The following is a 23,416-nucleotide window of genomic DNA, read 5'->3' on the forward strand; positions in this document are numbered from 1 at the left end:
CATGAAGACCCTTCTCAAACTATGCTGCAATTCTAATTCAATCCAAAGGAAAAGACTAGACTAATAAAATCCCTGTTTGTGTATCTCTGTGGGATATCTGTCTTCAGAAGATTCCTTGTCATTGACTATTTTTGCTCAGCATAAGCAGGACAGTGCTGTTTGCTAGCTACGGGGCTCCGGTACTCTGAATTCCAGGGTTAGATTTAACTTCAGTGCTTAGTTTATTCTTAGCTTCCTCCTTGCTCAGCACCTTACTACTTTGTCAAGAAATACAAGGCATTTCTTTCCTAACATAACACTGAGCTTTATGTTGCTTCCAAGCAATGCTTTTTAGAATAAACAAAACTGGGTGCTGGGCAAGCCTGGAAAATTTCCTGCTCCTGAAAAATTGCTGCTTCTGACAATTGGATAAAACTCCAAATTAAGCAATTTCAGAACCTTGCTTACAATGAACTTCAAGTACCTGGAGGTGGTGGAGTCACCATCACTGGAGGTGTTTAAGAAGAGACTGGATGGGGTGCTTGGTGCCATGGTTTAGTTGATGAGATGGTGTTGGGTGAGAGGTTGGACTTGATGATCTCAAAGGTCTTTTCCAATCTGGTCTATTCTATTCTACTCTACTCTACTCTACTCCACTCCACTCCACTCCACTCCACTCCACTCCACTCCATTCCCTTCCATTCCATGACTTATTCAGTGCATTGCAACTTGGCAAACCATTAGACAATATGATTTATGCAGCTGCGGTAGTTTTAGGCTATGCCTTTAAAATTTCTTCACAGATCTTGAGCAGAAAAGTAGTACAATGTAAATAAATCACTAGTGGGTGTGAAAAGGAAAATAAAGATAATTCTAAACAGTTCCTTTGGAGAGATATTCCTCTGGAGGTGGTGGAGTCACCATCCCTGGAGGTGTTTAGGAAGAGACTGGATGGGGTGCTTGGTGCCATGGTTTAGCTGATGAGATGGTGTTGGGTGATAGGTTGGACTGGATGATCTCAAAGGTCTTTCCCAACCTGGTTAATTCTATTCTATTCTATTCTATTCTATTCTATTCTATTCTATTCTATTCTATTCTATTCTATTCTATTCTACTCGACTCTACCCTACCCTACCCTACATCTACCATATGACTGGTTGTACCAAAACAATTCTCTCTTCTTGCTTCTTTGCTTTGGAGAGATACTAGCTTGCTTCTGCTTGAACTTGTGTGCATTGTTTTGGTTAAATCTAACAGAGACTTTCTCTGCTCCTTTCTCCCTTCTTTTTGTACAGTGGGGCTGGGAGAAGGTAAGGAGAAGTTAGAGAGCAGGAGGGGTCCTGTGCTGTTTATTAATTGCAAATACCTGCAAATACTGTCAGTCCTGTATATTTTGTACATATTCATTGCATTTCATTGTAGATTGTAGTTTTGCTTGTAAACACAGCTTCCAACTGAGCTGGTCAGCCAAAGTTCATGTTGGGGGGGGAAATTTCATAGTATCATAGTATCAGTCAGGGTTGGAAGGGACCACAAGGATCTTCTAGTTCCAACCCCTCTGCCATGGGCAGGGACACCCCACACTAGATCAGCCTGGCCAGAGCCCCATCCAGCCTGGGCTGAAACACCTCCAGGGACAGGGCCTCAACTACCTCTCTGGACAACCCATTCCATTCAACCCACCACATGACAAATTTCAACCCACCACAGCAGTGCAAGGTTAGCCCATCTCTTCAAAGGAAATGGCCAAAAAAAAGAGGAATCTTTGTTAAAGGTGATCCATTCACAGTTTGCAAAGGTGAACTTCCCAGTTTGAAACATTTGCATCCTCAGAATGATATAAAGAAAAAATACAGCCTACTCTTAGCCCTGTTTTATAGGCAAGGAACCAAACCCACAGTGATTCATTTAAGCTCACAGAAAAGGAGCCAGGCATAGCAAAGAAATCCAGATGGGACCTGCTGGTATTTAAGCCCTGGTTCCAGCAGTCTCCTAGGCTGGACATGAACTTAGTTTAACCTACCTGCGGTACCAAGAATTGCACAGTCCGAGAAATTCCTCCATCCCACGAGGCCATTTCCATCATGAAACCTAAAAAGCAACATTCAAACTACATGCATTACCTGTGGAATGTGTCAATTACACCATTAGCAAGCAGAGAGAGAGAGCTCCCAATTAGGATTTTAACTGCCTGAACTGGGATGTGTCATTAATCTCATTGCTGTCTACAACTACCTCAAAGGACCTTGTAGAGAGGCTGGTGCTGGTCTCTTCTCACAGGTAATTAGAATCATAAAATCAATAAGGTTGGAAAAGACCTCAAAGATCATTAAGTCCAACCTGTCACCCAAGACCTCATGACTAACTAAGCCATGGCACCAAGTGCCACGTCCAATCTCCTCTTGAACACCTCCAGGGATGGTGACTCCACTACCTCCCTGGGCAGCACATTCCAATGGCTAAAATTAGTGATAGAACAGGAGGGAATGGCTTCAAGCTGCCACTGGGTAGGTTCAGACTGGGCATTAGGAAACATTTTTTCAGAGAAAGAGTGGTTAGGCATTGGAATGTGCTGCCCAGAGATGAGGTAGAGACACCATGCCTGGATGTGTTTAAAGGTAGTTTGGATGTGGTGCCTGGGGATATGGCTCAGGGGTGAACCTTGTAGAGTAGGGTTCTGGGCTGGACTTGGTGACCTTGAGGGTCTTTTCCAACCTGAATGTTTCTGTGGTTCTGTAAATCAGACTTGGCCAACCTCCTAACTGAAGCCTGTTTTACATGGAAAAATCTATGGAGAAGAATCAACAAGATTCTGCTCTGAAGAGCAGAATAAATCAGTCCTTCTGCACAGCACAGCACTAGCCAGCAGAAGTGAGACCTTTCTGCAGAGCTGCACGTTACAAGTTCTTCCAATGGCTTGCTTTCATTGAGAAATAGCTCTTTCCTGCAGCTCTGATGTGACTCCATCCATGGTAATGGAGCCTCTTGCCTAAAGCACCCCGACAATGTGGCAGCAAAAAAACCCCAAACTATCTGGAGCTTTTTAAATGGAAGAGGATCATCACTCATTTATGGCTCAGGTTACCACACAGCGTTGTTATGGTCTCCCTTCTTTACAAATGGACAAGGTCCACAGGCAAATAACAACACTCAGAGAAGTGTCTGTTCAGTGTCAGTGGCAAATAAAAACACTGAGAAAAGCATTTGTTTAATGACAGAGCCTGTGGATGGTATTCCAGTGTGAAGTACAGGCAGTCACAGTCAGAAAAAGTTGCTCAGGTAGGTGGCAGAAAGAACACGAACACAACCAACAGCTTCAATACTCTAATTGGTTCAAGTAATGAAGTGCAACACACAAGAATGCAGTAAGCAATGGTGCCACTTGGAAAGAGAGAAACCCAAATCCAGCCATGATGACTTTCCAGCAAAGAGATGAATAAAGTAGTTTGGGAAAAGTGTGAGGAGTGCTCACTATTTAAGGTAGGCAAAATGCAAAAGACACTGGAAATTATGCTACAGAGAAACACCAGCTCCTACTCTCCTTCAGAGACTGCTCACAGGAGCAGGAAGGGCTTTTTCTTCTACTGCCTATGTTTAAACTGTAAAGATACTTTCAAAGCATTTTTCATCTCCAAGGGCCTGAGACTATTTCCTGGCATAAGAGTTAACAATTTCACAATGGAAAAAAACCAAAAAAAGTAGGTTTTACAAACAATAAATTATTGAGAAACCTTTTGGGGGGTAAATGTGCATCCTGAGCTAAGTCTGGATGTCACCCACAACAGTACAAAAAGCCCAGCTGAAGCATTCACTAGCATACCTTTGACACACTTGAACACAAGCTCTGCCCTCTTCAAGCACCATGGAATGGTCATTTCCTGAAAATTAAGAAATGAAAAGCCTCAGTTCCCAATGGATCTGACCAACAAAAGTAACAGGCTAATAATACATGTCTTGCCATAGAACCCCATTTTCCCAGGGAGCTGGGGGTGTTTAGCCTGGAGAAGAGGAGGCTCAGGGGAGGCCTCATTGCTGTCTACAACCACCTGAAAGGAGGTTGTGGACAGGTGGGGGTTGGTCTCTTCTCCCAGGCAAGCAGCACCAGAACAAGAGGACACAGCCTCAAGCTGTGCCAGGGGAAGTTTAGGCTGGAGGTGAGGAGAAAGTTCTTCCCAGAGAGAGTTGTTAGTCATTGGAATGTGCTGCCCAGGGAGGTGGTGGAGTCCCCATCCCTCGAGGTGTTCAAGAGGGGATTGGATGTGGCACTTGGTGCCATGGCTTAGTTCATGGGGTGTTGGCTGACAGGTTGGACTTAATGATCTTTGAAGTCTCTTCCAACCTTATTGATTCTATGATTCTATTCTATGATTCTAAGCATCATAACAGGCCATGAAGGAGGACTCAGTTTTCCACAGTATCCTATACCAGGGTGATATATCTATTCCTACCTTTTTCCCTCTCTCTCTCAAACATAGAATCACAGAATGTAAGGGGTTGGAAGGAACCTTGAAAGGCCATCCAGTCCAGCCCCTCTGACAGAGCAGGACCATCTGCAGCAGGTCACACAGGAATGCATCCAGGCAGGTTTTGAATGGCTTCTGTGAATGAGCCTCCACAACCTCTCTGGGCAGCCTGTTCCAGGGCTCTGGCACCCTCACAGGGAGAAAGTTTTTCCTTCTGTTGCCCTGGAACCTCCTCTGCTCCAGCTTGCACCCATTGCCCCTTGTCCTATTGTTGGACATCACTGAGCAGAACCTGGCTCTGTCCTCCCAACATTGCCCTTCACATCTTTACAAACATGAATGAGGTCACCCCTCAGGCTCCTCTACTCCAAGGTGAAGAGCCCCAGTTCCCTCAGCCTTTCCTCAGCAGGGAGATGTTCCACCCCCCTCAGAAACCTTTGTGGCTCTGCACTGAACTCTTTCAAGCAGTTGCCTGAGGTCCTTTTTGAACTGAGGGGCTCAGAACTGGACACAGTATTCCTGATATGGCCTCAACAAGACAGAGTAGAGGGAGAACCTCTCTCAACCTACTGGCCACACTCTTTCTAATCCACCCCAGGATGCCATTGGCCTTCTTGGCCACAAGAGCACATTGCTGGCTCATGGTCACCTTTCCATCCACCAGCACCCCCCAGGTTCCTTTCCCCTGCACTGCTCTCCAACAAGTCAGTCCCCAATCTCTACTGGTCCCTGGGGTTGTTCTTTCCCAGATGCAAGACGCTACACTTCCCCTTGTTGGACTTCATTCAATTTCTCTCCTCCCAACTCTCCAGCCTGTCCAGGGCTGGCTGAATGGCAGTATAACCTTAGGTGTGTCAGCCACTTCTCCCAGTTTGGTGTCATCAGCAAACTTGCTGACAGTGCCATCATCCAGGTCATTGATGAATATATTGAATAGTACTGGTCCCAATGTCAACCCTTGAGGGACTCCACTAGATACAGGGAATCACAGAATTGTCAGGGTTGGAAGGGACCTCAAGGATCATCCAGTTCCAACCTCCCTGCCATGGGCAGGGACACCTCACTCTAGAGCAGGTTGCTCAGGGCCACATCCAGCCAGGCCTTAAAAACCTCCAGGGATGGGGTTTCTACCACCTCAAGCTGGAATAGTGCCAGCTCTGGCATTTTTAGGGATGCCATGGTGTAAAAGCCATTTCATTCCTCATTTTATATATTAGATTCAGAACAGCAATCAGAGAGCTGTCCTGAATTTGAACCTGTCTGGTTTTCCCTTTCTCAAGTATCAAATTCAGTTTCTTTCCTTTGATCAGAAGAGAGAAATGTGGTTTGTGTCATTCTCATCACAAGAAAAAAAAATAAGGAAAACAGAATTCCTGATTTTTTTCATAACCAATGAAATATAATGGCTCCAGTGAGATTGAATCATAGAATTGTTAGGGTTGGAAGGGACCTCAAGGATTACGCAGTTCCACCCCCCCTGCCACAGGCAGGGACACCTCACACTACAGCAGGTTGCTCACAGACACATCCAGCCTGGACTTAAAACCCTCCAGGGATGAGGCTTCCACCACCTCCCTGGGCAACCTGTGCCAGTGTCTCACCAGCCTCATGCTGAGGAACTTCTTCCCAACATCCAATCTGAATCTACCCACTTCTAGTTTTGCTCCATTCCCCCTAGTCCTATCACTCCCTGACACCCTAAGAAGTACCTTCCCAGCTCTCTTGTAGCCCCCTTCAGATACTGGAAGGCCACAAGAAGGTCTCCTCAGAGCCTTCTCTTCTCCAGACTGAGCAGCCCCAACTCCCTCAGTCAGTCCTCATAGGAGTGGTGCTCCAGCCCTCTGATCATCCTCCTTGATACATTCATTATTCAGAGAATGGCTTAGGTTGGAAGGGACCTTAAGGATCACTTAGTTCCAAGCCCCTGGCATTGGCAGGGACACCTTCCACTAGACCAGGCTGTTCAAGGCCTCATTCACCTTTCTTCCAGCCATAAAAGAAGAAAGCCCTTGCAGAAAAGCACAGAGAAAACTCATGCTGAATGCCTGTCCCAGTGAAGCCTGCAAACATCTCTGCAGCTGTGCTCCTGGTTAACCACTTGACAAAAATGTTTTTATGTAGGTGGTAAATGTAGATTCCAAAAACCTGGGGTTGCTGAAGGCACCAAGTTCAGGTTAAACTTTCAGAAACCTGTTATTGAGTTTTCCCTCAACAACAAGTTACACATTTGTGTGCTTCACATGAGGTCAGCCAGCTGCAAAGCACTGTCATAAGCAATGCTGCTCATGCAATTCACACAGTGCAGTCTGGCCTAAGCATACAGTTACTGCAGAGGTCACTTGCTGCTTACTCTGGAAACTGAACACAAACTGTAAATTGCTTCACCAGAATCTTTTAAGAACCCAGCAACAGACAAGAAGGTAATTCTTCAGGGTCACACATCCAGGCAACAACAGACTCTCAAAGCATGCTGAACACCTGGTCTTGTGCTTTATTTGTATTGTGAGATACAGGTATGCAAGCAAAAGCTAAAACTAACAAGGTTTAAGGAAAAAAAAGCTCAATAAATTGATGAAAACGCAGTTCACTGGGTCCCAGGAGTAAACCCAGGCTGCTGCCCTGCAAGCTGATAACTTGCATTTGTGCCCCAAACCAGGTCTTGATATCAGAGATTAAAAATGTCAGAAATAATATCACTTGTTCCTTAGAAGTCTGCTTTTACATGTGGAAGCATACCCTTTAGAAGCTTCAATACTGGGCATGTTCAATTTTTGCAGGGCTTGCATTTTCACAAGAGGCCCTGATCTTGTACACTTTAGCCTATTGTCTCCAGTTCTGGGCCCCTCAGTTCAAGAAGGACATTGAGACACCTGAAGGTGTCCAGAGAAGGGCAACAAGGCTGGGGAGAGGCCTTGAGCACAGCCCTGTGAGGAGAGGCTGAGGGAGCTGGGGTTGTGCAGCCTGGAGAAGAGGAGGCTCAGGGGTGACCTCATTGCCCTCTACAACTACCTGAAAGGAGGCTGTAGCCACGAAGGGGTTGGTCTCTTCTCCCAGGCAACCAGCACCAGAACAAGAGGACACAGTCTCAAGCTGCGCCAGGGGAAGTTTAGGCTGGAGGTGAGGAGGAAGTTCTTCCCAGAGAGAGTCATTTGTCATTGGAATGTGCTGCCCAGGGAGGTGGTGGAGTCACCATCACTGGAGGTGTTTAGGAAGAGACTGGATGGGGTGCTTGGTGCCATGGTTTAGTTGATCAGATGGTGTTGGGCGATAGGTTGGACTTAAAATGATAAGGCTGGAGCATGGGATAAGCCTGGGATAAGCCTGGGATAAGCCTGGGATAAGCCATCCCCCCCGGGCTTAAACGGCACCAAAACCAACCTTTGCAAAGATGACCTTTGCTGCATGCTAGAAGACAAGAGGAAAGCAGACCTGCACATTTACTTACTTCTGACATGTCGTGCACCAGTAGGAGAGGAATGCTGATGGTGGTGATGTCATGTGTGCAGCACACTTTGAGGATGTTCCTGAGCCCCATGATGGCAGGATCCCGAGCAGTCACGTTCCCAGACCTGACGTTCTCATCCACGCAGAGGTGGAAAGCAACGTGAATCTCCGAGAGGTTTGAATGGCGTGAGATGTAGAACTCTCCTACAGAAGGACAGAAACCAAGAAGGCAGGATATCATGGCAGGGATCTCTACTCACACCCAAGTCTTAGGCAGTGTAAGGATAGGGTCACTTCAACCTAAAGGCAAACATAAACATAGAATCATAGAATGCTCTGGGTTGGAGGGGACCTCCAAAGGTCACCTAGATCAATCCCTTCAGCAGTAAGCAGAGACCTCTCCAACTAGATCAGGTTCCCAAGAGCCCTGTTGAACCTCACCTTGAAATATCACCAGGGATGGGCCCCAACCACCTCTCTGGGCAACCTGTTCCAGTGTTCCACTACCCTCACAGCAGAGAACTTGTTCCTAACATCCAATCTAAATCTGCTCTTCTCTAGTTTGAAGCCATTGCCCCTCATCCTATCACTCCAGGCCTTTGTAAACAGTCTTTCTCCATCCTTCTTGTAGGCCCCCTTCAGGTACTGGAAGGCTGCTATTAGGTTTCCCTGGTGCCTCCTCCTCTCCAGGCTGAACAACCCCAGCTTCCTCAGCCTGTCTTTGTAGCAGAGGTGTTCCAACCCCCTGATTATTTTTGTGGCTTTCCTCTGGAGCTGCTCCATGCAACAGATCCTGACAGTTACACAAGGAGATGAAAAAAAAAGAAGTTAGAAACCGAGTGATCTAAACCCTCTTGGAACATCATTGTTACACATCCATCCTACACTCACTGCCCTGCTTTGATGGGTTTCACTGGCATCACAGACAGCTGGTAGAAGACATAACAGTGCCAGCACAGGCGGATATGATCTATCTATAGCAGAAAAACAGAAAACCCAACCACAGAGGAGGTGTAACACTCAAAATACACAAGGCAGGCACTCAGCTGCAGACGGATGTAGGAGGCGGAAAGACCAAAAATGGATGGGGTAAAATAAAGGATGCAGAGAGGCTGTGGATAGTGGATTAAAACCAGCTGAGATGGACACTGGAAGACAAAGGTATCAAGGATCATTAGAATGTGCATTCAGCAAGTCCAAGTGCCAGGGGCTGCACTTTGGCCACGGCAACCCCATGCAGAGCTACAGGCTGGGGTCAGAGTGGCTGAGAGCAGCCAGGCAGAGAGGGACCTGGGGGTGCTGATTGACAGCTGCCTAAACATGAGCCAGCAGTGTGCCCAGGTTGCCAAGAAGGCCAAGGGCATCCTGGCCTGCATTAGGAACAGTGTGGCCAGCAGGAGCAGGGAAGTCATTGTGCCCCTGTACTCTGCATTGGTTAGGCCACACCTTGAGTCCTGTGTTCAGTTCTGGGCCCCTCAGTTTAAGAAGGACATTGAGACACTTGAAGGTGTCCAGAGAAGGGCAGCGAGGCTGGGGAGAGGCCTTGAGCACAGCCCTGTGAGAAGAGGCTGAGAGAGCTGGGGTTGCTTAGCCTGGAGAAGAGGAGGCTCAGGGGAGACCTTATTGCTGTCTACAACTACCTGAAGGGAGGTTGTAGCCAGGTGGGGGTTGGTCTCTTCTCCCAGGCAACCAGCACCAGAACAAGAGGACACAGTCTCAAGATGAACCAGGGCAGGTTTAGGCTGGAGGTGAGGAGAAAGTTCTTCACCGAGAGAGTCATTGGCCATTGGAATGTGCTGCCCAGGGAGGTGGTGGAGTCCCCATCCCTGGAGGGGTTCAAGAGGGGATTGGATGTGGCACTTGGTGCCATGGTTTAGTCGTGAGGTCTGTGGTGACAGGTTGGACTCGATGATCTTTGAGGTCTCTTCCAACCTTACTGATACTGTGATACTGTGTGGAAAAAAAAATCATAGTAATGGGAAGATTGGTTGCAAGAAGAGCTGTTTGCAAGAAGTTACCAAGGCATTTTGTTGGGCTTGTTTTAAGGCTTGGTGTTTCATAGTTTCATAGTTTCATAGTTTCATTCAGGGTTGGAAGGGACCACAAGGATCATCTAGTTCCAACCCCCCTGCCATGGGCAGGGACACCCCACACTACATCAGGCTGGACAGAGCCTCATCCAGCCTGCTCTTAAACACCCCCAGGGACGGGGCCTCGACCACCTCCCTGGACAACCCATTCCAGGGTTTCACCACTCTCATGGTGAAGAACCTCCTCCTCACATCCAGCCTGAATCTCCCCACCTCCAGCTTCATTCCATTCCCCCTAGTCCTATCACTACCTGATATCCTGAGAAGTCCTTCCCCAGCCTTCCTGTAGGCCCCCTTCAGATACTGGAAGGCGACAATTAGGTCTCCTCGGAGCCTTCTCTTCTGCAGACTGTACAGCCCCAACTCCTTCAGTCTGTCCTCATAGGAGAGGTGCTCCAGCCCTCTGATCATCCTCGTGGCCCTTCTCTGGACACGTTCCAGCACCTCCACATCCCTCTTGTAATAGGGGCTCCAGAACTGGACACAGTACTCCAGGTGGGGTCTCACCAGGGCTGAGTAGAGGGGGAGGATCACCTCCCTCGACCTGCTAGCCACACTTCTCCTGATGCAGCCCAGGATCTGATTGGCTTTGCGGGCTGCAAGTGCACACTGAGAGCTCATGTTGAGCTTTTTGTCCACCAGCACCCCCAAGTCTCTCTCCTCAGGGCTATCCTCCAGCCAGTCACTGCCCAGCCTGTATTTGTGCCTGGGATTGCCTCGACCCAGATGCAGGACCCTGCACTTGCTCTTATTGAACTTCATGAGGTTGGCCTGTGCCCACCTCTCCAGCCTGTCAAGGTCCCTCTGGATGGCCTCCCTTCCCTCCAGCGTGTCTGCTGCACCACACAGCTTGGTGTCATCAGCAAACTTGCTGAGGGTGCACTCAATGCCACTGTCCATGTCCCCCACAAAGATGTTGAATAAGACAGGTCCCAGGACTGATCCCTGAGGGACTCCACTTGTCACTGGCCTCCACTGGGACATGGAGCCATTGACAGCCACTCTTTGGGTGCGGCCATCAAGCCAGTTCCTTATCCATCTAGTGGTCCACCAATCAAACCCATGTGTCACCAGTTTGGAGACCAGGATGTGGTGTGGGACAGTGTCAAAGGCTTTGCTCAGGTCCAGGTAAACGACATCAGTTGCTTGCCCCTCATCTATTAATTTTGTCACCTGCTCATAGAAGGCCACCAGGTTGGTCAGGCAGGATTTGCCCTTGGCAAAGCCATGCTGACTGTTCCCAATCACCTCTTCACTATTCTTTTGAGCGAGTAGTGACTCCAGGAGGATCTGTTCCATGATCTTTCCAGGCACAGAGGTGAGACTGACTGGCCTGTAGTTCCCTGGTTCCTCCTTCTTGCCCTTTTTGAAGATGGGGGCAATGTTTCCCCTTTTCCAGTCTGTGGGGACTTCACCAGACTGCCAGGACTTTTGAAATATAATAGAGAGGGGTTTAGCAACCTCATCTGCCAGTTCTCTCAGTACCCGTGGGTGTAACCCGTCGGGTCCCATGGACTTGAACACTTTCAGGTTCTTCAGATGATCACGAACCTGATCTGCACTTACAATGGGCAGTTCTTCCTCCCCGTCCCTGGCTTTGACTTCCATAACATCAGGAGTGTGGCTAGAGGCCCTTCTCATTTATCCAATGTAGAAGGAGCAAAGGGCAGGGAAATGTAGGTCTTTCCATCTTACCTTTCCACTGCAGACCAAAAGTCTGTACTAGAGCCAAGAGAAAAGCAGCCACACATTAGCCCTGCTGTTCTTTTGGCCACAATAACCCCATGCAGTGCTACAGGCTGGAAAGCGGCCAGGCAGAGAGGGACCTAGGGGTGCTGGTTCATAGTAGGCTGAATGTGAGCCAGCAGTGTGCCCAGGTGGCCAAGAAGACCAATGGCATCCTGGCCTGCATCAGGAACAGTGTGGCCAGCAGGAGCAGGGAGGTCACTGTGCCCCTGTACACTGCACTGGTTAGATCACACCTTGAGTCCTGTGTCCAGCTCTGGGCTCCTCAGTTTAGGAAAGATGTTGAGTTGCTGGAAGGTGTCCAGAGAAGGGCAACAAAGCTGGGGAGGGGTCTGGAGCACAGCCCTGTGAGGAGAGGCTGAGGGAGCTGGGGTTGCTTAGCCTAGAGAAGAGGAGGCTCAGGGGAGACCTTCTTGCTCTCTACAACTACCTGAAGGGATAGCCCCAGGTGGGGGTTGGTCTCTTCTCCCAGGCAAGCAGCACCAGAACAAGAGGACAGAGGCTCAAGCTGTGCCAGGGGAGGGTTAGGCTGGATGTTAGGAAGAAGTTCTTCATAGAAAGGGAGATTGGCCATTGGAATGTGCTGCCCAGGGAGTTGGTGGATTCACCATCCCTGGAAGTGTTTAGGAAGAGACTGGATGAGGCACTTGGTGCCATGGTTTAGTTGATTACATGGTGTTGGGTGATAGGTTGGACTCAATGATGTTCCAACCTGGTTAATTCTATTCTACTCTATTCAGTGAACAGATGGAACATCTTTCTTCAAACCTATTCTCATTGCTCATTTAAGTTAAGATGCTACCTTGGCACTGGGACAGCTGATGAATGGGTATGTACTCCTTTTTGATAACTGCTGAGGAGGTAGCAATGCCCAGCAATGACCATCTCAGAGTAATAACACACAAGCCACAGCAGTAAGATTCACCCAGATTTATCTGTTAAGGACCCAAGTTGATATATAATCCACTTATACTAACATGATCTATGGCAGTCATGAGAGGAACTCTAAGAAACCCTCTTACTGAGACACAGGTTGTATGGACTTAACTCTTCCCCCCTCCAGCTGTGTATGCACCTTCAGATTTCAGAGCTCTCCTTACTAAAAATCACAACATATACAGAGAGTATTTCCTCTTGCAGAGGAATGGATTTGTACATTGTCAAAGATAAACACCACATTGTAAAATGCTTTCTTGCATCACAACAGTGACACATAGATAATGATTGCTGGAAGTTTTTAAGGCCAGGCTGGATGTGGCTCTGGGCAACCTGGTCTAGTGGAAATTGTCCCTGCCCATGGCAGGGGGGGGTTGGAACTAGATGATCCTTGAGGTCCCTTCCAACCCTGACAATTCTGTGTGACTTTCAAACACCAAATTAGTTGCTAGCATTTAAGTTTCACCTTTTCCCAAGATGCTCAAGAGATTTATTTATTTTTTTTTCCCATTCTAAAATTCTGAGAAGAAATTTTAGCCGTAGAGAAGTTAAGTGATTTGCCCCAAGGCATATGATGCAATGGCAAAGCTGGGAATAGAAACCAGATGTCCTGACACCCAGTTCTCTGCCTTAGCCACAAGAACATCCTTCTCCTCTGATTGAGGTCAACTTGGGTTTAGTTTATAATTTATGTTTTGACTTTAGAGCTAAAAATGTGCATCTATAAAACACAATTTGCTTGAAGAAGGGGTGGGGGGGGATAAAAATGCAACAGAACTCACCTGGCAAAATATTTGACTGGTTTCTCTCAGTGTTCTTTAATTTGTCTTCATTTCCACTACTTTTGTTTTCTGTGCCTAAACACACAGCACAAATATTGAACACACAATCTGTTAATTAGCCTCTAGCATCAAAGGTTGATGTACAGAGATGATACACAGCTTGGATTTTTATCATAAGTTACTATAAAGTCCCCCCAAAGAGTAGAGGGATGGACAGGAAGCATTTCTGCTGTCTTCAAAAGGCACTGAACTGAATCCTACCTCATGTCATTAGCTTCTGTAACAAAACATCTTATGATATCTCTTCATTCGGGCAAAAGAAAACCACAATATTCTCAGACAGCTAAACAGTGTGGCCAGCAGGAGCAGGGAGGTCATTCTGCACCTGGAATCAGCAATGGTTAGGCCACACCTTGAGTACTGTGTACAGTTGTGGGCCCCTCAATTCAAGTAAGATGTTGAGTTGCTGGAAGGTGTCCAGAGAAGGGCAACAAAGCTGGGGAGGCGTTTGGAGCACAGCCCTGTGAGGAGAGGCTGAGGGAGCTGGGGTTGCTTAGCCTGGAGAAGAGGAGGCTCAGGGGAGACCTTCTTGCTCTCTACAACTACCTGAAGGGAGGTTGTAGCCAGGTGGGGGTCTCCCAGGCAAGCAGCACCAGAACAAGAGGACAGAGTCTCAAGCTGTGCCAGGGGAGGTTTAGGCTGGATGTCAGAATAGAATAGAATAGAATAGAATAGAATAGAATAGAATAGAATAGAATAGAACAGAACAGAACAGAACAGAACAGAACAGAACAGAACAGGTTGGAAGAGACCTTCAAGAAGTTCTTCATAGAAAGGATGATTGGCCATTGGAATGTGCTGCCCATGGAGGTGGTGGAGTCACCATCACTGGAGGTGTTTAGGAGGAGACTGGATGGGGTGCTTGGTGCCATGGTTTAGTTGCTTAGATGGTGTTGGGCAATAGGTTGGACTCGAAGATCTCGAAGGTCCTTTCCAACCTTCTTAATTCTATTCAGTTCTGTTCTGTTCTATTGTAAACTTTCCAAGTTGCCCCCAAAACTACATAATACCTTGCTGTTGCTTTTTAAGTAAGGTATTGAAAACAAATCTGTTTCCAGCATCACAAGAGATATTCATCAGTCATCTGTATTAAAAACCACAGCAGTATGTAGTTTCCTAAGAAACATTGTTTCTTTATGTACTCTAATGAACCTATTGACATTACTGACATATTTCAATCACCTAAGTTGTTCTCTGGAAGAAAAACAAAGTATTTAATGATGTACAAGTACTGCCTTAACACCATGCAGTCAGAAAATGTCCCAGCCAGCTGGAGATGTAGCTACCAAGTAGATGTTTCACAAGGATTTGGTCAGCACTAAAAAGTATCCACAGGCAGTTTGTTACTCAGCTTTTAGAGTTCACTTCTAAGTAAAGGAAAAAAGTTATAATTCCTCTGCCACAACTCTTGAAGCTTTGCATTTAAACAGCAATTTTAAAAGTCAAGTCAAATGAAGTCTGGGTTGCTACAGGCAGTTCAAACTGCATAGGAAAGCAGTTTAGGTCCACTTCCCATGGACCTAAAGGTTTATACTTTGGATTTTAATGGAGGTTTTTTTCCCTACCTGTTTGTTTGTTTGAGTTTTTGGGGTTTGTTAATTTGTTTGTTCATTTTGCTGTGGTTTTTATTTTTTGCCCTCTGGCCAGGCATGTCTGTTACGGCAGCAAAGACATCCTGTGGAACATGCTGTCTGTGGAGAGATCATTTCATGCAGGCTCCTCAGAGTTGGCCAATAAATCTGCACACTCCATTTTCACAGATCAGGTAACTGAAGAGCAATGAAATCAACTTGGCTGCAACCACAAACATCCAGATGACCACTATTCTATTTCAAGGAAAGTAATTTGGGTTGTCACTGACCATGGTGCCTTTTCGCCTTACTGCTACGCTGTGCTCTGGCCTTAAGTACAACCTTCTGGACAATTTCAAGCTGTTCTTGAATTCCAGGAAAATGGAAATCTGTGCATTCTTGGCAAACAGTTGCAAAATCTAGGGGGAAAAAAAAGAGAATAAATAGGGGTCATAAGGGTGTGCTAAGTAGTATTACATAATTCTGCTCTACTGTTCAAGAAAGGTCAGTTGCAAATTGAGTATGCAAACTGTAGTTAGGTTTGGAATGGAATAGAATAAAATAGAATAGGATAGGATACAACAGGATAGGATAGGATAGGATAGGATAGGATAGGATAGGATAGGATAGGATAGGATAGGATAGGATAGGATAGGATAGGATAGGATAGGACTAACCAGGTTGGAAGAGACCTTCAAGATCATCAAGTCCAACCTATCACCCAACACCACTTAATCAACTAAACCATGGCACCAAGCACCCCATCCAGTCTCTTCCTAAACACTTCCAGTGATGGTGACTCCACCACCTCCCTGGGCAGCACATTCCCAAGGCCAATCACTCTTTCTCTGAAGAACTTCTTCCTCTCATCCAGCCTAAACCTCCCCTGGCACAGCTTGAGACTGTGTCCTCTTGTTCTGGTGCTGGTTGCCTGGGAGAAGAGACCAACCTCTGCCTGTCCACAACCTCCCTTCAGGTAGTTGTAGACAGCAATAAGGTCTCCCCTGAGCCTCCTCTTCTCCAGGCTAAGCACCCTCAGCTCCCTCAGCCTCTTCTCATAGGGCTTATGTTCCAAGCCCAGAATAGAATAGAATAGAATAGAATGGAATGGAATGGAATAGAACAGAACAGAACAGAACAGAACAGAACTAAGATCTACACAAACAAAGTCAACCAAGTAAGCTGCAAGACTCTGTACCTCCATTTAGTACCAGGTGAGTGATTGGTGTTGCTCACTACCATGTAGGATGCTTGGATAAACAGTGTGCTGACATAAAGCTCACATACTCCAGCTTACCTTTGAAAATCTCACAGGGCTTGCTTCTAACACATCACAACATAAAGGCTGTCAGGTTTGCATTTCCCCCCAGTTTTAAACCAGGAGCAGGAAATTGTTTCTTCACTTTTGTAACCCAGAAATTTAGACTGTGGGAGCCAGGAACCTCTCTATTTCAAACAACATCAGCAATTTGCTACTTCAAGGTTACACCGAGCAATTTTATGATCTCTTGAACCCCTTAGCCCATTTATTTCTTAACAGGGGCCTTTGGGTAAGGAGAATAGGTTCTGGCTAATGTCCTGACAACAAACAGCTTTAACAGCTTAAGAGCAAAGCCTCCTCTCAAAGGTGTTTATTACTGCTCTTCTGCCAGAAGCTACCACTGTTACCACACAGAGGATACGAGACATGTGCCCAAACCTCAGTGGCTGCCTGGAGTGGTTTGGGGTCTCAGTACAACCAGATGTTCACTGATGGTTTAAAGAAATACATTCAGCTAGGTCAGAGGAGCTGAGAGAAGACACTAATTTCTGCAACATTTTTAAAAGGAATTAATCAGCCAGGATACCACAGTAGTAAAAATGCAACTGCAATGTCTGCTGCTACACTTCCCCTTCCTTCCTTCCTTCTACAAGCCTGATTCCACACTGCTCTCAGAACATTCCTACCACCAAAGGCCATTTTTTTCATGGCACACTAGAATAACAACAGCAGCCGTGGCTCCAGTCAAAAGAACATTTGAAGTGTAAATATTCTGGTATTAAACGTCAAGAGGAAGGTAAGAAAGTCAGTATTGTAATTCAGAGAAAGCCTTAGTGACTAAAACTGGAACAGGAACAAACACATGCTTCCCTGCTTGACCTTGGCACAAAACACCTTCAGCAGGGTGTCCAGCTGCTCAAAAGACATGCACTCAAAACATCCATTAATCAAGCTTTCCAGGAGCAGGCAAGCAAGATTCCCATTGCTCATCTGCAACGGTCATTTTAACAGTGCTGCAGATACCTAAAGCACACTGAATTTAAAATCTTAGTGTATTGCATTTTCACCACTGCAAATAGGTTTCAGTATACTGATCTGGCATTTATAAAGTCACAGAACCACAGAATTTCAGAGGCTGGAAGGGACCTTGAAAGCTCATCCAGTCCAACCCCCCTGCCAGAGCAGGATCACCTACACCAGGTTACACAGGAATGCATCCTGGCGAGTTTTCAATGTCTCCAGAGAGGGAGACTCCACAACCCCCCTGGGCAGCCTGTTCCAGTGCTCTGTCACCCTCACAGGGAAATTTTTCCTCATATTTAGGTGAAACTTCCTATGCCTCAGCTTCCACCCATTGCCCCTTGTGCTGTCATTGGGCACCACTGAGCAGAGCCTGGCTCCAGCCTCTTGGCACTCACCCTTTACATCTTTATAAACATTGATGAGGTCACCTCTCAGTCTCCTCTTCTCCAAGCTGAAGAGCCCCCAGCTCCCTCAGTTTCTCCTCATATGGAAGATGTTCCACTCCCTTCATCATTCTTGTAGCTCTGTGCTGGACTCTCTCAAGCAGCTCACTGTCTCTCTTCACCTGAGAGGCCCAGAACTGGACACAAGATTCCAGATGTGGCTTCACCAGTGCAGAGGAGAACCCCTCTTGACCTACTAACCACAGCCCTTCTAATCCACACCAGAATTGCATTGGCCTTCCTGACCACAAGAGCACATTGCTGGCTCGTGGTCATCCTTCCATCCATCAGGTGCCTCAGGTCCCTTTTGCCTTCACTGCTCTCCAGCTGGCCCTTCTCCAACCTATACTGGTACATAGAGCTGTTCCTTCCCAGGTGCAAGACTCTACACTTGCCCTTGTTGAACTTCACCAAATTTCTCCCTGCCCAACTCTCCAGCCTGTCCAAATCTCCCTGAATGAAGCCCCTAGTACGTCAGTCTAAGGCAGGGAAATCAAGACTGAAATGTGCACTCTAAAATGTTCCTTACTGAAAGACAAAAACCTAAGAAAGAGGAGAACAGCAAATCAGAGCACAACTCTGTCCCTCCATCCCTGTCCACATCTCTGTGTGCATTTGTCACCCTTTTGCAATCCCACATCCAAAACATGAGGGTCTCCAGTAAGTTTTTCATTAACAGGGAGCTTTTTGTTTGCTGAAGTGACATTTCTTTTCCCCCATTAGAGGACTCACCTCTTTTGATGCCACTGTATGAACTTATACGGTTATCCACCAACAAAACCAGGCCACAGAGAGAAGTTGAGTAGAGAGACATGGCGGTTTGAAGCCTGTGAAGCTTTACCCCACTGCGATGATTGCGCTTGTGCTTGCAGAAATCCAGCATGTCAGCTCTCAGTAACCTCAAGTTATGCATGGTCTTCAACTGAGCTCCTGTATGAAGTATCACACAGAATCTTAGGGGTTGAAAGGAAGCTCGAAAGGTCATTGAGTCCACCCCCCCTGCCAGAGCAGGATCATCTAGAAGATCTCCTTCTATGATCAGGTGACCCATCTGGTGGATGTGGGGAGGCCTGTGGATGTGGTCTGCCTGGACTTCAGCAAGACCTTTGACACCGTCCCCCACAGCAAACTGCTGGCTAAGCTGTCAGCCCGTGGATTGGACCACTACACTCTGTGCTGGGTTAGGAACTGGCTGGAGGGCCGGGCCCAGAGAGTGGTAGTGAACGGTGCCACATCCAGCTGGAGGCCAGTCACCAGTGGTGTGCCAAAGGGATCAGTGCTGGGCCCTGTCCTCTTCAACATCTTCATTGATGATCTGGTTGAGGGGGTCAAGTCAGTCATCAGCAAGTTTGCAGATGACACCAAGTTAGGGGCAGATGTTAGTCAGTTAGAGGGTAGAAAGGCTCTGCAGAGGGACCTCGACCGACTGGACAGATGGGCAGAGTCCAACAGGATGTCATTCAACAAGTCCAAGTGCCGAGTGCTGCACTTTGGCTACGGCAACCCCATGCAGAGCTACAGGCTGGGGTCGGAGTGGCTGGAGAGCTGCCAAACAGAGAGGGACCTGGGGATGCTGATTGACAGCCACCTGAATATGAGCCAGCAGTGTGCCCAGGTGGCCAGGAGGGCCAATGGCATCCTGGCCTGCATTAGGAACAGTGTAGCCAGCAGGAGCAGGGAAGTCATTGTGCCCCTGGACTCTGCTTTGGATAGGCTGCACCTTGAGTCCTGTGTCCAGTTCTGGGCCCCTCAGTTTAAGAAGGACATCGAAACACTTGAAGGTGTCCAGCGAAGGGCAACAAGGCTGGGGAGAGGCCTTGAACACAGCCCTGTGAGGAGAGGCTGAGGGAGCTGGGATTGTTTAGCCTGGAGAAGAGGAAGCTCAGGGGTGACCTCATTGCCCTCTACAACTACCTGAGGGGTGGTTGTAGCCAGGAAGGGGTTGGCCTCTTCTCCCAGGCAACCAGCACCAGAACAAGGGGACACAGTCTCAAGTTGCGCCAGGGGAGGTTTAGACTCGAGGTGAGGAGGAAGTTCTTCACCGAGCGAGTCATTCGGCATTGGAACGGGCTGCCCAGGGAGGTGGTTGAGTCATCGACCCTGGAGGCGTTCAAGAGGAGATTGGACGTGGCACTTGGTGCCATGGTCTAGTCATGGGGTCTGTGTTGATAGGTTGGACTCGATGATCCTCGAGGTCCTTTCCAACCTAAGTTATACTGTGATACTGTGATCTACAGCAGGTCACACAGGAACACGTCCAGGCAGGTTTTGACTGTCCCCAGAGAAGGAGACTCCACAACCTCTCTGGGCAGCCTGCTCCAGGGCTCTAGCACCCTCACAGGAAAAAAGTTTTTCCTTCTGTTCACATGGAGCCTCCTCTGCTCCAGCTTGCACCCATTGCCCCTTGTCCTGTCACTGGGCATCACCGAGCAGAGCCTGGCTCCAGCCTCCCAACACTGCCCTGCACATCTTTATAAACATGAAGGAGGGCACCCCTCAGGCTCCTCTTCAAGCTAAAGAGCCCCAGCTCCCTCAGCCGTTCCTTGGCAGGAAGATGTTTCAGTCCCTTCATCATCTTTGTGGCTCTGTGCTGGACTCTTTCAAGCAGTTCCCTGAGGTCCTTCTTGAACTGAGGGGCTCAGAACTGGATACAATATTCCTGATGTGTCCTCACCAGGGCAGAATAGAGGGGGAGGAGAAGCTCTCTTGACCTACTAACCACAGCCCTTCTAATTCACCCCAGGATGCCATTGGCCTTCTTGGCCACAAGGCCAGATTGCTGGATCGTGGCCATCCTTCTGTTCTTCCCCTACACAGCTCTCTAACAGGACAGTCCCCAAGCTCTACTAGTCTATGGAGTGTTCTTTCCCAGAAGCAAGGCTACTTGTAAAATCATATAAATGGTTTTTAACACACACACACACACACACACACACACAGTAGAAGCATAGAAGCATAGAATCAATAAGGTTGGAAGAGACCTCAAAGATCATCAAGTCCAACCTGTCACCCAGCGCCTCCTGGGCACCAGTAAAAGAGGAATCTCAGGATTGTTACTAAAATGCAAGGGATCAAAGTTCTTAAAATTCACTTTTACACAAACATCAGAAATTTACAAAGAAAGAGTCAAGATGCAGTTTTGTCACACAGGGCTACAAATCAAGGCAGACCTATAACCAAAATGAGTCTCTTTTCCCATGATAAGGCTATGGATGAAATATTAATGCAGCCAAAACAGGCAGTGTAAGAAGCCTCCATTGCACAAACAAGAAGTAAAAAAGTAACCATCTATTTTTCCTGTTAATTAGTCATGGGAGCGATATTTAATACCCATATTTTCATACCAAACACAGGGAAAGTCAAAACACAATTTTCAACCACACTGTGTTTTGGTGTGCTGGTGCTCTTTTCTACACTTAAGTCACCTTGCCAGAGTAGATAAAAACTTGCTTCCAGAATGTTTTCTGGTAAGTCTATTTCAGGCAGCTGGACATTGTTTGCTACACTTTATACCATACAGTACCCCATAGCAAACTCCTGGCCAAGCTGTCAGCCCATGGCTTGGACAGCAGCACTCTGAGCTGGGTTAGGAACTGGCTGGATGGCCGAACCCAGAGAGTGGTGGTGAATGGTGTCACATCCAGCTGGCAGCCAGTCAGTAGTGGAGTCCCCCAGGGATCAGTGCTGGGCCCCATCCTCTTTAACATCTTCATTGATGATCTGGATGAGGGCATTGAGTCTATCATCAGTAAATTTGCTGATGACACCATGCTGGGGGCAGGAGTTGATCTGCTAGAGGGTAGAGAGGCTCTGCAGAGAGACCTCAACAGGCTGGACAGATGGGCAGAGTCCAACGGCATGAGATTTAACACATCCAAGTGCTGGGTTCTGCACATTGGCCACAGCAACCCCATGCAGTGCTACAGGCTGGGGTCAGAGTGGCTGAAGAGCAGCCAGGCAGAGAGGGACCTGGGGGTGCTGGTTGATGGTAGGATGAACATGAGCCTGCAGTGTGCCCAGGTGGCCAGGAGGGCCAATGGCATCCTGGCCTGCATTAAGAACAGTGTGGCCAGCAGGAGCAGGGAGGTCATTCTGCCCCTCTACACTGCACTGGTTAGGCCACACCTCGAGTACTGTGTCCAGTTCTGGGCCCCTCAGTTTAGGAAGGAGGTTGACTTGCTGGAACGAGTCCAGAGAAGGGCAACGAAGTTAGTGAGGGGCTTGGAACACAAGCCCTATGAGGAGTGACTGAGGGAGCTGGGGCTGCTTAGCCTGGAGAGGAGGAGACTCAGGGGTGACCTTATTGCTCTCTACAACTACCTGAAGGGGGGTTGTAAACAGGCAGAGGTTGGTCTCTTCTCCCAGGCAGCCAGCACCAGAACAAGAGGACACAGTCTCAGGCTGCACCAGGGGAAGTTCAGGCTGGAGGTCAGGAGGTAGTTTTACACAGAGAGAGTGATTGCCCATTGGAATGGGCTGCCCGGGGAGGTGGTGGAGTCACCATCACTGGAGGTGTTCAGGAGGAGACTTGACAGGGTGCTTGGTTACATGGGTTAGTTGATTAGGTGGTGTTGGGTGATAGGTTGGACGCGATGATCTTGAAGTTCTCTTCCAACCTGGTTTATTGTATTCTATTCTATTCTATTCTACTCTATTCTATTCTACTACTTTTATATATGTGAAGAAGAAATACAAGGTGGAGAAGAAACACAAAACAATGTATTATGTACACTAACAAACACTGTAAGTAATCCATGGCTTAGATACATTATTTGTTAGCACCAGTTATTCTGTCTGGTTTTGCTGGCAGTTTACTTCACTTACCCAAGTGAATAGTAAAGCTTTCTTCTAACAGCCTTTGATCTTCATAAATTCTTCCATTTCCTTCTACTGATTCCCTCAGTTGGCTGGGCTGAACCTTAATTTCATCACTGTAATAACGAGAAACACACTGCAAGGCTTAGCCTAATTTTTGGTCAAGAGCAACAGTGTTTTGTGCAAGCTATCCAAAACTATCTCAGCTAGTCTGTGGAAACCAAGAGACTAAACCTATTTGGAGGAGCTCCACTCATCTGAGGTTTTGCTTTTCCACTGTGCAGGAAGAGCAGGCTCCACTGTCAGATTGACATTGCCTAGCTCATTTACACAGCATCATGAGACTGAGAAATAAAACTACAACACTCAGTTATAAGAACAGAGGAATAAAAGGGGGAAAATGAAAGACTTTCAGCCTACTTATAACAGCCCAAATCTTAGGAAGTTTCCAGCCAAAACATTTCCTTTTCTCCACACAAAAATGGGAGGTGAAAAACAAAACAAAAGCCAAATCAAGCACTCAGTGGTCAAATTATTGTCTTATTTTACAGCAGCAGGAAACCAGAATGTGGAAAGAGGTTCACAAGGGTAAGTGTGAACAGCCTCTGTTATGTCACTATCTTTACAGACTCGTGGTTTCATAATCAAAGCTAACATGAAAATTCCATGGAAAGAGATTTGGGGATTGGTCTCAAAGCTTAAGCAGACTGTCACTGCTGCAGTGGTGTTTTCCTGGTCACTAGGTTATAAAGAGGCCAGCTTGTTTGTGAGCTACACAGTCTCAGAACACTCTGGAACTACCC

At 47.3% G+C, this 23,416-nt stretch overlaps 1 protein-coding gene across 3 annotated transcripts in view; it reads right to left on the reverse strand.

Annotated features, from left to right (window-relative positions):
* The window catches only part of FERRY3 (FERRY endosomal RAB5 effector complex subunit 3), a 36,311-nt gene that overhangs the window by 1,592 nt on the left and 11,303 nt on the right, over positions 1-23,416 (reverse strand). For 2 of the 3 annotated variants that reach the window (XM_068160924.1, XM_068160926.1), the window contains exons 7-13: positions 22,623-22,729; positions 18,531-18,728; positions 15,362-15,490; positions 13,441-13,515; positions 7,888-8,090; positions 3,800-3,857; positions 2,003-2,070 (exon numbers count right to left, since the gene is read on the reverse strand). In XM_068160924.1, coding sequence (XP_068017025.1) covers positions 2,003-2,070; positions 3,800-3,857; positions 7,888-8,090; positions 13,441-13,515; positions 15,362-15,490; positions 18,531-18,728; positions 22,623-22,729 — 838 coding nt within the window. The remainder of the gene's footprint in view (positions 1-2,002; positions 2,071-3,799; positions 3,858-7,887; positions 8,091-13,440; positions 13,516-15,361; positions 15,491-18,530; positions 18,729-22,622; positions 22,730-23,416) is intronic. The other variant, XM_068160925.1, reaches the window with a different exon arrangement.

This window comes from Melanerpes formicivorus, unplaced genomic scaffold (assembly GCF_026170545.1).
Source record: "Melanerpes formicivorus ecotype bairdi unplaced genomic scaffold, bMelFor1.0.p_v2 SCAF_54, whole genome shotgun sequence".
Lineage (NCBI taxonomy): Eukaryota > Metazoa > Chordata > Aves > Piciformes > Picidae > Melanerpes > Melanerpes formicivorus.